The 13338-nt window shown below is 34.9% G+C and overlaps 1 protein-coding gene and 1 long non-coding RNA gene across 2 annotated transcripts in view; one reads left to right on the forward strand and one right to left on the reverse strand.

Annotated features, from left to right (window-relative positions):
- Positions 1–13338, reverse strand: part of LOC135078968 (adenylyl cyclase 78C) — a 128224-nt gene that overhangs the window by 71697 nt on the left and 43189 nt on the right. The window contains exon 3 of the mRNA XM_063973576.1: positions 806–854. Within this exon, the coding sequence (XP_063829646.1) occupies positions 806–833 (28 nt within the window). The 5' untranslated portion in view covers positions 834–854. The remainder of the gene's footprint in view (positions 1–805; positions 855–13338) is intronic.
- LOC135086956 (uncharacterized) lies at positions 11048–12127 on the forward strand. The gene is made up of 3 exons (XR_010260648.1): positions 11048–11324; positions 11510–11652; positions 11738–12127. It is a non-coding gene; the product is annotated as an uncharacterized LOC135086956 (long non-coding RNA).

Consider the following 13338-nt stretch of genomic DNA (forward strand, 5'->3'; position numbering starts at 1 on the left):
GTTTCTTGTAGGACAACGTTTATAACGAGAAGGTTCACAGACTGCCAGTTCACAGTTACTTAAATATAAATTGTTTCTTAGTTGTTGGACAGCATAAATTTCAACTTCGGCCATTACCCAGAGGTTCGTGGATTATGGATATTGTTTTTTAACTTTCAGAGCTAACCACGCGGAATCAGTTCACTTAGGACTTTGTTAACGAACATCTGTAAATAAATTGTGGTAAGGACATTTTGAAATCAATTAAGGACATGCCACACTGAATGCGGTCTGCGGTCAGGTCAAAGTTATCATACACGTGCGACGTGCGTAGATCGCATCCACTGTGACAAATTCTTAAGACTATGTACCTACCTAATAGATACATATTTTTTCAAGAGCCCGACTCTTGAACAATATTTACTGTTAATACAATAATACACAAAGAACAAACAGAATTAAAAATCAGAAGGCCTCTGCCCCAGGCATAGTTTGGGCTAAGGGGAATAGTAACGGATGAACGAACATACTATTATAATAAATAGACTTTCGTATTTATATTTTTACTGAAATATAATTACAAGGTTATAATCATCAAAATTGAGGTCAGTAAACAATTTTTGTAATTTTTCCGCAACACTTTTATTTTTAAGCCTTTTTTAGCTGGATAAAGAGGCAATTTACTCAGCTAAAGCCGGGGACCCTCCCGTTCCAGTTATTAGCGGAATTAATAAGCGGGAAGGGCAGGAGGCAGGAAACTGGCTTATTAACTGACAAAACGAATTTTAATTTAATCACCGTAAAGTTGAAAGTCTTTTGTAATTACCTTGTTTGCGGTTGTCCGGAGACGGCATGCTCACGGGCGATGCCTCGACCTGAAAAGATAATGTGATTTTGAAAAACTACGACATTTTAAAAGATTTTTTACGTATTCATAACAAAGAGATTTTAAGAGATACCTTTATATTACTGTCCTATATTAATCTTCAAAATGAATGTAATGCCAACTCAACTGTTCAGTGAGAATGGATAAGGGAACCTAAAATCTAAGTTCCATTAATGTATAAGTTCGTTCGTCCGTTCGTTCGTTTAGCCGAATGTATAAGTAGGTACCTAATATGTTTTATGATTTTTCAAAACTGTTTCCCTGAATTGTCGTTAAAATATAAAACCCACGACCACACATAGCAACTAAAATAGTAAGACACGGGTCTTAACGCGACGTTTATTAATGAGTTACATTATGTACTCACGGCTTGACGTTTCGGCTGCTATGCTGCAGCCGTGGTCACAAGCAGACTTACTATTTTAGTTGAAATGGAACGCGAAAGTTTAAAATCTTATAACACACATAGCATGTTTTAACCATTTCCCATATTTCGAGATATAGCGTTTTTCTGTAGAATAAGTAGAGACCTACAAAGAAAGAATTTTTCATTGAACCACAAAGAACATAAACGCATTAGCTTTACAAGTATTTACATATCTTGGCTACTACTTAACGTAACTTCTTTTATGATAGCAAATGACTACATTTGTTTGGACTTCCACCATTTTAATATTTAAAACTGTATAAGTAGCGCTAACATAAAAGGATGTTGACTAAATAAATAAATTACCAATTTTTCATTTCTTTCCTTATCTAGAAATTTAAATGTAGGGTCTTCTAAATTTCTTTTTTTTTTTGTTTTAATTATTTTGTGATTCTTTATTTTTAACTTCAAAACCACTTTTATTTGGCTCATTCGATTCAATAGCCCAGTATTATCCATTATTCAAGGTTATAATCATATTATTCATTATTCAAGGTTAAAATATTATGCTCCCACTGGCACTGCTATGTCAAGACTTAATATTAGATTCACAAAAAGAGTGTTCTGAGGTGCTGGATTAAAGACATGCTACTGTACCTCTCTCAATTGTGTACAAACTATTCAGATTTATTCTACTTAACTATGTACTAAGTAACCACGAGGGAAATCATTTGGTCCGCTTTTAGTAAAACAGAAAATTCATCTACCTACGGTTTTGATGAACAAAGTTAGGCACTTAAACTCCAAATGTATGTAAAATAAATTCAGAGCTCGAGACAATTAATAGTTAATATTTACGCGTTATTCTTAAATGTAAAATTATTTTAATGTTTGCCGATAATAATTGAAAAGGCTTCATATTTAATAACCTCAGGGATTTTAATTATAAACTATGACGTGTGTATTATTAAACAAGTAGATTATTCCGTTAAAGATATCTAAAAATAATTGTGCTGATATTGAATGTTACCTAATTTTACAACGTGAATACATTTTAATACTAAGCGTGCCGGTTCATCATGGTGAGATGATGACTACCTGATGCAAACACTTGAATAACTTTAGAAACTATACGTATCTATAAATAATTTTATATTTAATAAAGAATTATCCTCCAACTCCTAAGCATTAAGGAGTTAACCTTCTATCATCAGCTCATCAACATGAGAAGATAATTTCCGGGGGCAAATAGGTACTTAAAAAAATATGAAAAACGATATACTTTAAATTAACTTTAACTTTAAATAACTTTATTGTGTCTTAAACAATGCTTATGGTCAATCTGAATGGCTCGTTACATTTTACAAAAGGAGCTGTATTAAGATAGTGACCATTAACGTCTATACTTACTAGTTACATTTAAACTGTGTGACAGACGTTAATTCATCCACCACCATCATTCAGAATTTAATTTAACAGTTATGTTGTGTTTAATTTAACATATTATACGTGTCTATAGGTTACCATGACGCGTCTTTCCATTCTATACATAGCCAGAACGCAAGGGTGTGAAACTAATCGAGTATAGTTTGGATGTGACTTTTTTTACTAAGCACCTCCAAACTATACACGACCAGTACGCATACGCTGCGTACTGCTCGCGTATACTTTGTAGTGACTTAGGTCAATTATCTTACTCCAAAATATACATCGTCAGTACGCATACGGACTAATCATGTATGTATTGTAATAAGTTCGCGATTACAATGTATACGCGAGTACTTAGTTGCATGCTCGTCATTTTGACTTATTTACCTCTCTTTCTATTACATATTAATTCATAACTGCGTGTCTACTTTAAACATTGAATCAATTTCGACACGTGCCATTGTTTTGATAAAGAGCTTTTTGGTGTTTCATATTCTGCCATAGAAAAGATATTTGTTTTGGGGCTGAATAACTCTTAAATTAAGAATTATGTATGTCAAAATGATTTTTGTTCTTGAGATAAAATTACAATAAAAATAAAAATAAATATCCCTGGACATTTTACACTGCGCTTCTAGTCCCAAACTAAGCAAAGCTTGTACTATGGGTACTAGATAACGGATATAAACATACTTAAATACTTTTTTTGTAAATACTGTTAATTATGAAAAATCTAAAACGTTAAAATAACGGTATCGTTGTGGCCAATGAGATGCTGTCATAGTGACATTGACAATACGTCAATGTCACGCAAGAATCAAACGTCAGAATAGAGGGGCGCGCGGAGACGACTCCGCGCGCTTTTGTGCTAAGTGATGAATTGTATCTAAAATAAGGCAATATACTGTGAAAGTTAAGTATCCAGTGTTTTATTTATGAGAATAGATCTTCCGGCCTCTAATAATACATACTTATTATACATAGAAGACACCCAGTCCAATACAAACAAATATCAAAATATGTTCATGCACATAAATTAATGTTTGTACTGTGCGGGAATCGAACCCGCTACCTCCGGAACAGTTATCAGTTTCGAACCACTACACTGAACGGTCGACAATTTTAGTTAATAATGCACGTTTAACTTTCTTCATTCACTCTCACTAATAAATAATTGGTATTTAATTTGAAATCTACCTAATCAATTTAATTTCAGAAACCACTTACATTAGTGTTATAAATCTAGATTTATTATAATAATATGTAGATTCAGTAAAATAATAATATTTTATGTAATAATTAATGAATTTAAAAATGGCATCACCGTACGTGATCTACATAGGTAGTTCTTATTTCTAATCTCGAGGACAAAGCACGAGCATAATATCTAATAAATGTAATAATTTTAAATATAATTCCATATTTTATTAAATCAAATAAACTAAACACACTCTAGTCAACTGTAAGTGGTGTAGTAGGATAGTTTGGAGCGAAGACGGAATCCATCCACGATACAAACTATACACGATCAGTACGCAAAATTCGTGTATAGTTTGTAGTGACCGACTTACAAAGAGACACTCCAAAATATACACGAGCAGTTTCCTATGGGTGCGTTCTGGCCATGTATAGAACGGAAAGACGCTACCATGACTTGGTGACAATGGACCACCTCGGGAGTATACCGTAACGAACAAAAAAAAATTCGGAAATCGGTTCATAATTGACAGAGTTCTACGGTAACATACATACAAAAAAACATACACTGGAATTGAGAAAATTCTCCTTTTTTTGAAGTCGGTTAAAGTATAAATTCAGAGATAAAGCTAGTCTAGTACGTAGGTACGTTATCACAAAGACAACAAAAGGCTCTTCATTCCTAATAGCTTTTATAAACATTCCTCCACATGCCAGGGCGAGGTGAAAGGAAGACATTATATCACGTTAGTTCTTTTATCTTATCGCCCCCACTTTTTAGCTTTCAAGCAAGTTCAATTAGAACATCGTGAAAGCTCTTTGTAGAGCTTTTAGTGATGTGCGATTGAATTACGATAGAGATCCGGAATCGATGTAAGTAAATAGATTTGTTATTTAGACGAGAATTAAGCTGCTGTAAGTTATGACGGAATAGTTCATAGTGATTGTAATTTACAGTGACTTTCAGAGAACTGAAAATAATCTGTGCTGAAATCAATACAATTTTGGGAATATTTTTAACAAGCTTCAAAAAAAGGAAGAGGTTCTATCTTCGACTGCCGAATATCAGCTACATTTAAATAGAGAACGGTTTCATCCACCAGAGAAAAGTTTACATAAGTAATAAGCGTTAATTTATATTTACGTTCATCTATATTTTATTATCTCTATACGAGTAGCACTACCTCTGGTAACGCAGCATCGCATTGGCTTTTACCCCTTGTAGATATTTCTGACTAAAATTTATCGATATTGTAAGGCATCACGTCACTAGTTGGCGTCATCAATGTCTTGGAATGTTATTGGAAACGTCCACTTACACGTGGCTAATGCACGGGACATACTTTTAATTGAATTGTTATTATGATCAGTTGAACTGACGCACATCAAAAAAACTGTCAGAGTACAATTAATTTTAACTTAACGATCAGATTTTGGATATAGTCTACGTCAGTTCCACTGCTCGTGAATGTCCAGCTTTACCTAATCGTATTTTATTTCATAACTAGCTTTTGCCCGCGGCTTCACCCGCGTGTAATTATTTTTTTCACAGATTGTCATAAATTATAGCCTATACATATTAAATGTTAATCTTGGTGCAGTCCTGTTGTCCCCCCTGCTTGGCCCCCCTAGGGGAGCCAACAGGATTTCGAAATCCTGTTGTCCCCCCTGGCTAGGGGAGACAACAGGACTAGATTTTTAATCAATGATTTGAGGACTGTTGTCCCCCCAGGCAAAAATTATTTAAAAATTTTCATAACATTTACTCGTAATTAATGCCAAATTGCCAAACTGAATACCTAAACGTATGTTAAATAATAATTAACATTTGGATAACGAAAAAAATATAAGTTCTTGGTACCGGTACTATTTCAGACTATTTCAAAATCTGCTTTACTTGCTTTTAACAGATCGTTATGAATTATCCCTACTAAATAATATTATAAATGCGAAAGTAACTTTATCTGTCTGTTTGTTACGAATTCACGCTTAAAACAATTGAACCGATTTTGATATTTAGATAGTTTTGAGTCCAGGGAAAAGTCGTTGGACAGTTTTTATCCCGGTTTTCGAAACAGTGTTGCGCTCTATATTTTTTTCTGTGACAGACAAAATTTTACGCGGGCAAAGCCGTAGGCAAAAGCTAAATACCTCTATTATGCTATTCTCATGTATAAAAAATATTATCTACTGTCAAGTTTATCAAGTGTAAGTAAAAATCCGTTTAGTAGTTTTTACATGAAAGAGTATCAAACATCCATACAATTTCTTACAAAACTTGCGCGCAAAAAGCAAATCTAGTATGTTAAATCATCAAACTTCTAATGCTCGTAACTCAGTTCAGACTGAGTTTAGAGGTATACGTGTCATAGTAAGTTTGGTTTATTACACTATTTTGTAATCAAAAAAGAAGGTATGGTCGATGGCCGCGCGAAAAAAAAAAGACGCCAATTTCCGACATTGTCTTTTATAGCTCTGAAATAATTTTTGCCAGGGGGGACTACAGTCCTCAAATCATTGATTAAAAATCTAGTCCTGTTGTCTCCCCTAGCCAGGGGGGACAACAGGATTTCGAAATCCTGTTGGCTCCCCTAGGGGGGCCAAGCAGGGGGGACAACAGGACTGCACCGTTAATCGTCTGGGTTATAAACAATAATACTGTAAAGTTTCAACAAAACCCGTTAAGCAGTTTTTGTGTGAAAGAGTAACAAACATCCAGACATTCACACAAACTTTCGCATTTTTAATATTTTTATTTATTTTTATTTTATTTATTAGGAAAACCAACAAGACAAACACGCATACATGGAATTACTATAACTAAAAGTGCTTAGAACTAAGTGTTGTCTTAATTAATATTAGTAGGATGTATATGAAATTGATTAACATTTCTTTAAAAAACTTTAACCCTTAACTGGTATCGTAAATTGGACATACGTAACTGGTATCGTGGGGGCCGCGCGGCCCCCATACTATGTTTGCTTCTAGCAAGCATGTTTTACCTATATACTTGAATAAATGCTCATAAATGATATATATCAGGCTTGTTCTATGTAATCATTTAGTTTTTATTGTATTAAATCTTCTTACTTATATACTTCAAGACATTACATAATAGTAACTACTTTTTACGTAATATTTTTTTAACGTTACAAATATCTATGAAACCTATCGTTTAGAAAGTTATAACCAAAATTATTGTTATTTTAATTAATCCATAATAATGTGAACTTAATAATAAATAACGTTTTAATGTAATGTTTAATAAAAATAATAAGCATTTTATAAAAATAAAAACAAATATTATGTTGACAAACATTAGCAGGCCTGGTGGATTTTCAGACCACTTGTATTTATATTTTCATAGTAGCTGGATTGACTAGGTCCTACAACATCTTCATTTTCACTCTCCGAAGAAAAAACTTGAAAATCAGATTCAATATACTCATTATCGACCGAATATTGGTTATTGGGTCTTCACAGTGGCCTATAATTTTATTATCACTATATCCTTCTTCTGACATAATACTAATCACTAATTTGGAATCAAAAACTTCGTTTTAGGTATCTTCTATTGTTTTATCACTTATAAACCATCAATACTGCAAAAAAACAAAAATCAAATAAAAATTGCCATAAAAAAAAACTAACGTAACTGGTATTGTGGGGGCCGCGCGGACCCCAACACGTGCATATCTTCGTCCTGGTGAATGATATAGTGCTGAAACGCCTGCACCAGACGCGAGTAGCGCCGATATGAGAATACCAAAAATTTTGGCTGCCCACGATGCGTAGCTTCTTAGAACTCAAAGAAAACGTCATGCGTGGGGGCCGCGCGGCCCCCACGATACCAGTTAAGGGTTAAATCTAGGTCTATTTACGATATATTTTGGTCCAGTTTCCACCAAGGCGAAGCGAAATGGAGACAAGCGGAGAAATGCTATGAACAACCAATCAGATGTCATTAAAATAAGTGTGAAATTTTACTGACAGAATGAAATCTGATTGGTTATTCAAAACATTTCTCCGCTCCGCTCCGCCTTGGTGGAAACCGGACCTTATGTTATCCAAATGTTATTACTCGTAAAGTATATTATTTCAAATGTTGTTTGAAATACAATAAACGAATTCCAGTAAATATCTTATTATTCCAATTTTAAGAAAATTGAATATTTTTTGGAATTATATTTTTAAACCATTTCCGCGGAAGTCGAATATTCGAATTCGAATTAACATGTGAGACGAGTCGCCAAATTGGGCTATTACGAATTCGCGGCGTAACCCCGCTCGCGACTCCTGTAAACGAAAATTAGGAATGGCGGAAAACCTCAATCACGTTAACATTTCGCATGTTGGCGGATGTAAATGAAGGTGTCCTAAGAAACACACTTATTGACTGTTTAATTTTTGAAAACATAATTTTATAGGGCACTTTATGGTTGATTTAGATTTTACGATGTATAAATTAATTTAAATTATTATATTAGGGTAAGTTGTATAGTTCTTATAATTAGAAACGAACTTGAGATTATTAATCTCAGAGTTGTAAGTACATATTTTTAAATATTTGCTATAAAAGATCTTTTTACGCAGTATTTGCTGTGTCTAACAATGTTCAAGAATAAAGATCTTTGAAAGAGAAAGAATTTACAAAAATGTGAGAACATACTTAATATGCTATGAATAACAAACTAGTTCTCGCTCAAACATAATTGTTTATATCTCAAATAACGACAAAACAAAGTTGAACAACATCACAAACATGAAATAATATAAAAGTTTTGCTTTCTACTTCAGTACATAAGTAACTTATTATTATTGTGTATGCCGAATCTGTCTAAGGACTTGAACTATAACTTCTCACAAAGATAGGTAACTACATTTCCACGAATAAAACGGTTCGGTGCCGACAAAAAAGATTCACACAACTATTGAAATAAGAAAATAACTGATAAAGTATTCAACTAAGCATTCGTGTTAGCATACAAAATTGTATCGCTCCACATCCACACGTCGACATTGGACGGAATGTATTGGTAATTATTTTTACGAGCTCTAATTGCGTAGTTACAGAAACAATAAAGTTCTTTATTAGGCAAATAAACGGCACTTACGTATGTATGTCTTCCTGGGACGTACCACAAGTGATGGGAACATAGTAAACTCAGTCCAGTTTTATTTAACTAGACTCTGTAGCCTGTACCGGACAGGTAACGATGGATTAAAAAAATGCTATGACTTTATATTTCATTGTTCCATGAGCATAAAAAATACACGTGTAACTCATATCACATTCTATGAAATCATCTGCATCATCATGAGTAACTGCAATGTCGCATCCGCTATCTTCAACTAAGTTACTACCTAATGCCTATGCCTAACTCCCGTCATCCAAGGAGCCTGACTGAACCGGCTTAAATACAAACCTTCTGTATTCAACTGTATTGTGGAGGTATCATTACACAAATGTTCTTGTGATCTAAGTTAATTGCTGACTAGAAGTGTGAGTAGACCATTGTTATTGGAAAAATATTTGTTTCTCAAATCTCCAAATACCTGAAAAGGGCGAATTTCCCGGCAGCAAAAGTTGCGTGACATCAATCGGTACTAAAAGATATAGTTAGAATGTATACGAGACTTTTGCGAGTGTATATTGACTGAAAAATATGATTGTTAAGCTAGCTAGTTATTCATAGTTTCATTCAGTATGAAATATTCATAGAACAAAATGTACTCGTTCAACAAACGCTCCGGCAGGATCCTCGTCGCAAAGTGAAGTAATAATGAGCTGTACCAGTGCAAGGAATATTAACGTCATGAATTACGTGTTCCAGAGAAATGGAATTTGCTTTTGAAATGCGAACCCATCCTGGGAAATGCAAACTTCATAGTAACAAGAACTTTTCATCCAAAGAGAGATCCAAAAATCTGACCGGTGTCGGTGCCATTATGGTACAGAGTATACACACAGACTTTATTTATTTATTTAGGAAAAAGGTAAAAGCGTGAGCCATAGTCAAGACTCTACATATACGGACCAAGCCGCGGCGGCGTTTGAGAATAGGTACAATAAAAATCACTTTCGTGTCACTTTTTGTTTCTAGCTCTCAGCACAGCTCTCAGCCATAAGTGAGAACAAGGAACAGAATCTAAAGGCCCCCTCGATCGGGCCCACTAGAGTGAGCCCGCCGTAGGCTGGACTTTGGTCCAACACCGCGGTGGGCAACCCTCTAGTTGGGTTCGCCACTGATCGGGCGCCTTATGCGCTCGATACGGCCCGATCGCGAACGTCGGTCTGCGACCGACGCGGACCTCGTCGGCACGCGCACCGACGATCGCCAAACGGCTAGAGTACCTTCTGTACTCGCCACTCTGCCCGGTGAAGTTGGAAAAGCTCTTCAAGCTACCAGCGCGCGTCCCTTCAAAAAAAAAAAAAAAAAAATCTAAAGGCACTCAAGGATAGTACAATTAAGTTTTACTAAGAGAATATGCAATTAAAACAAGCTATCCGGTTCTCCGTTCAATATTCTTACAACTCAGTAGAAGCCTCGCAATTGTTGCTCTGAATTTTTAATTTAATGTACCAAGGCTTTCATAAGTGAGTATAAAAAGAGTTTATTAACAGGGTTTACGATACAGAAAATAGCCCCAAGTTTTATCAAATGCTTTTAGAGTACACAATTACTGGTAGGTAATACGGGCCACAAGAAAAAATCTTCCCAGGTGCTTACTTTTGAAGTTGTTGTTTGAAGAAAATTCAATTTTTACAAGATTTTGCCTTGCCTAATGAGTTTTTTATATGAATTTCGGTCGGTTTTTCTACCGACATCAAAATTGAAAGCATAAAAAGATTCTGTTATAAAAGTTAAGGTTTTATACTGCTGATATCTCCAACTCCAATATTTTGCTGTTAAAAAACTCCTGTCAACTCATCTGTGCCTCTACCATGAGTTGCCATCGAAAACTTGTATTCGTATACTACAGTCGATAGAGTTTAAACGTGGATCGATGAAGTTTGCATTAAAATCATACCATGAGTTCAATTACCGTATACTTTACTCGCCAGCGATAATTCGATGGTTTTGTGATGTCATGTTGGTGAACATGTTAACGTATCCAACTTCACACTCTATGAATGTATGAATGAAAGAACGAATGCCGCTCCTTTCTAACTATATAAAAAAGATAGAGTAGGAAATAACAAAAATGTCAAAAATAACACTGCAAAATTTAAGTGTCCTAGAACAGTGCTTAAAGCTGAATTAACATGATGATTTTAAATTTGTATTGTTTATTTCTTGTCATTACGACTTTGACGCGGCTGTTGTCATGACAACAGATAACAAAACATGTTTTGTTGAAGGATTATTGATGAATAATTTTCCACAAAAAATTGGATTTTAACCACGATAGGAAAATGAGAACCTGCGCCTATCCGTTTAAACCGATTGTAGAATTTATGGAAAGGTAAGTTAAGTATAAATAAACATACTAAGTGGTGGAGGAATTTCGATATTAAACGAATAATTTTGAGCTGGTTTTTTTGGAGAAATACAACCTTTCCAGCATAACTTCCACGTGCCTAGCTAAAATTCAGTAATATGAGTGCTAGATTTATATTTTCTAGATACAATAAAGTTGTTTTTCTATAGATATGGCGATCTGAGTATGCCCACTGAAGGACCCCAAGAAAGAGCCAACAATACCTAGTCAACGGTGGGTGGAACTAACGGACACGCGAACGTGAAATGCTGATGCCACCGGCGACACGAAAACTACTGAGAAATTGAGAAAAGTGTGTATAAATACCTACTACTTTATTCATTTTGATTGCTTTTATCTTATTTCGTCATTATTATTTGTAATGTTTATTTGTTAAGGTGTGGAGTGACTTTAAACAGCAAGAAGAAGGCAACTCGCATACACAGAGCTGCCAAGGGAACACTGGACTGGTGGCGGTCCAGGTTCTTCCCTGAAGCCAAAGGATTTAGAGCAGAGTGCTTGTAAATAACTACTTGTAAATTAAATCCATAATAAAGACCTAGGGTAACTGGATGGATATACCTACCTTATTATTGTAAAAGATATTATAATTAATTAAATACATTATATTGTTTTAATCTTTCATGGTCACTAAACATACATGGTAGCAATCTCGTCAGTAATAATAATTAAGTAAATACATATCCTACTAATATCCTACTAAATATTAAAAATACGAAAGTTTGGATGTCATTATGTCTAGATGTTTGTTACTCTTTCACGCAAAAAGTACTGAACGGATTTTGATGAAACTACAGTATTATTGTTTATAACCCAGATTAACATTATAGGCTATAATTATGACGATCTGTGACAAACTAAATTTCACGCGGACGAAGCCGCGGGCAAAAGCTAGTTGAAAATAAAATGATTAGTTTTTATTGACTATTTATTTCACAAAACCTAATACATAATACACAGACTGATTAAAAACAAAAGTAAATTTCAACTTATGAAAATACATATTCATTGTCGGATTAGCTTTCTATCATGATCTCGTAAGGCTGCGTTTTCACCAGAGATGTGCGAGGATGCGTAGCGAAGGATGTGTTTGTAAAGAACCAATAGAATCGCTTCATTTACCTCGCCTCGGTCAGCACATCTCTGGTAGAAAAGGCTCAGGCTGTACAACACTAATGAGCATTTTCAAATCTCTGCTACACATCCTCGTACGATACATTTTCCTCGCACAGCTTTGGTGGAAACCCGCACACATTTTCACAGCACAGCTAGACATCTTCGCACGACACAATTCCCTCGCATATCTCTGGGAAACAGCATCCTCTCCCTCCCCCAAGGATCTCCACAATGTGCCCGCATCCAGGTTCTTCCCGCGACCTTCACCAGATCGTCGGTCCACCTAGTGGGAGGTCTGCCCACATGCTGATAACATGTTCCATCGTAATAAACTTCTTTCCGACATAATTTAATAAAGAAAACACCTAAAATGACCTAAAACCACAATTTTATTTTGCTTTTCACATGTCAATAAGCCAGTGAGTTACGTTACTGTGACAGCTAAGGTATTTTTCGATGACATCTTTGAAAATTGCAACTCATGGTAAGTAATTTGTATGAAACTTAATAAAAACTTTAGTCGCTATCGTATTCAATTAGATAGGTTTTTTACCTAACGATTTGAGATGAACTCATGGTAGTGTTTTTAGTTTTGCTGTGGTTCAGCTACTAACCGCTAGAGGCGCTGTACAATTTGCCATACATTTTTTTACGCCCTCGATAGCGAGATACTCGGTAGGTAAACTCATGGTAGAGGCACTGAAATAGAACTCATTATAGTTTTGTCAAAAAATGGAGTTACTTCTGACAACGCCAGCACGGCAGTACCTATCTCCTGTAAATGTTATATTTTTCCTATGTCATCTACAATCTTCGTATGTAGTCTCTTCGATGTTAAAATTCTTTGTAAATGTAAATAAAA

This window comes from Ostrinia nubilalis, chromosome 2 (genome assembly GCF_963855985.1).
Source record: "Ostrinia nubilalis chromosome 2, ilOstNubi1.1, whole genome shotgun sequence".
NCBI classification, from domain to species: domain Eukaryota; kingdom Metazoa; phylum Arthropoda; class Insecta; order Lepidoptera; family Crambidae; genus Ostrinia; species Ostrinia nubilalis.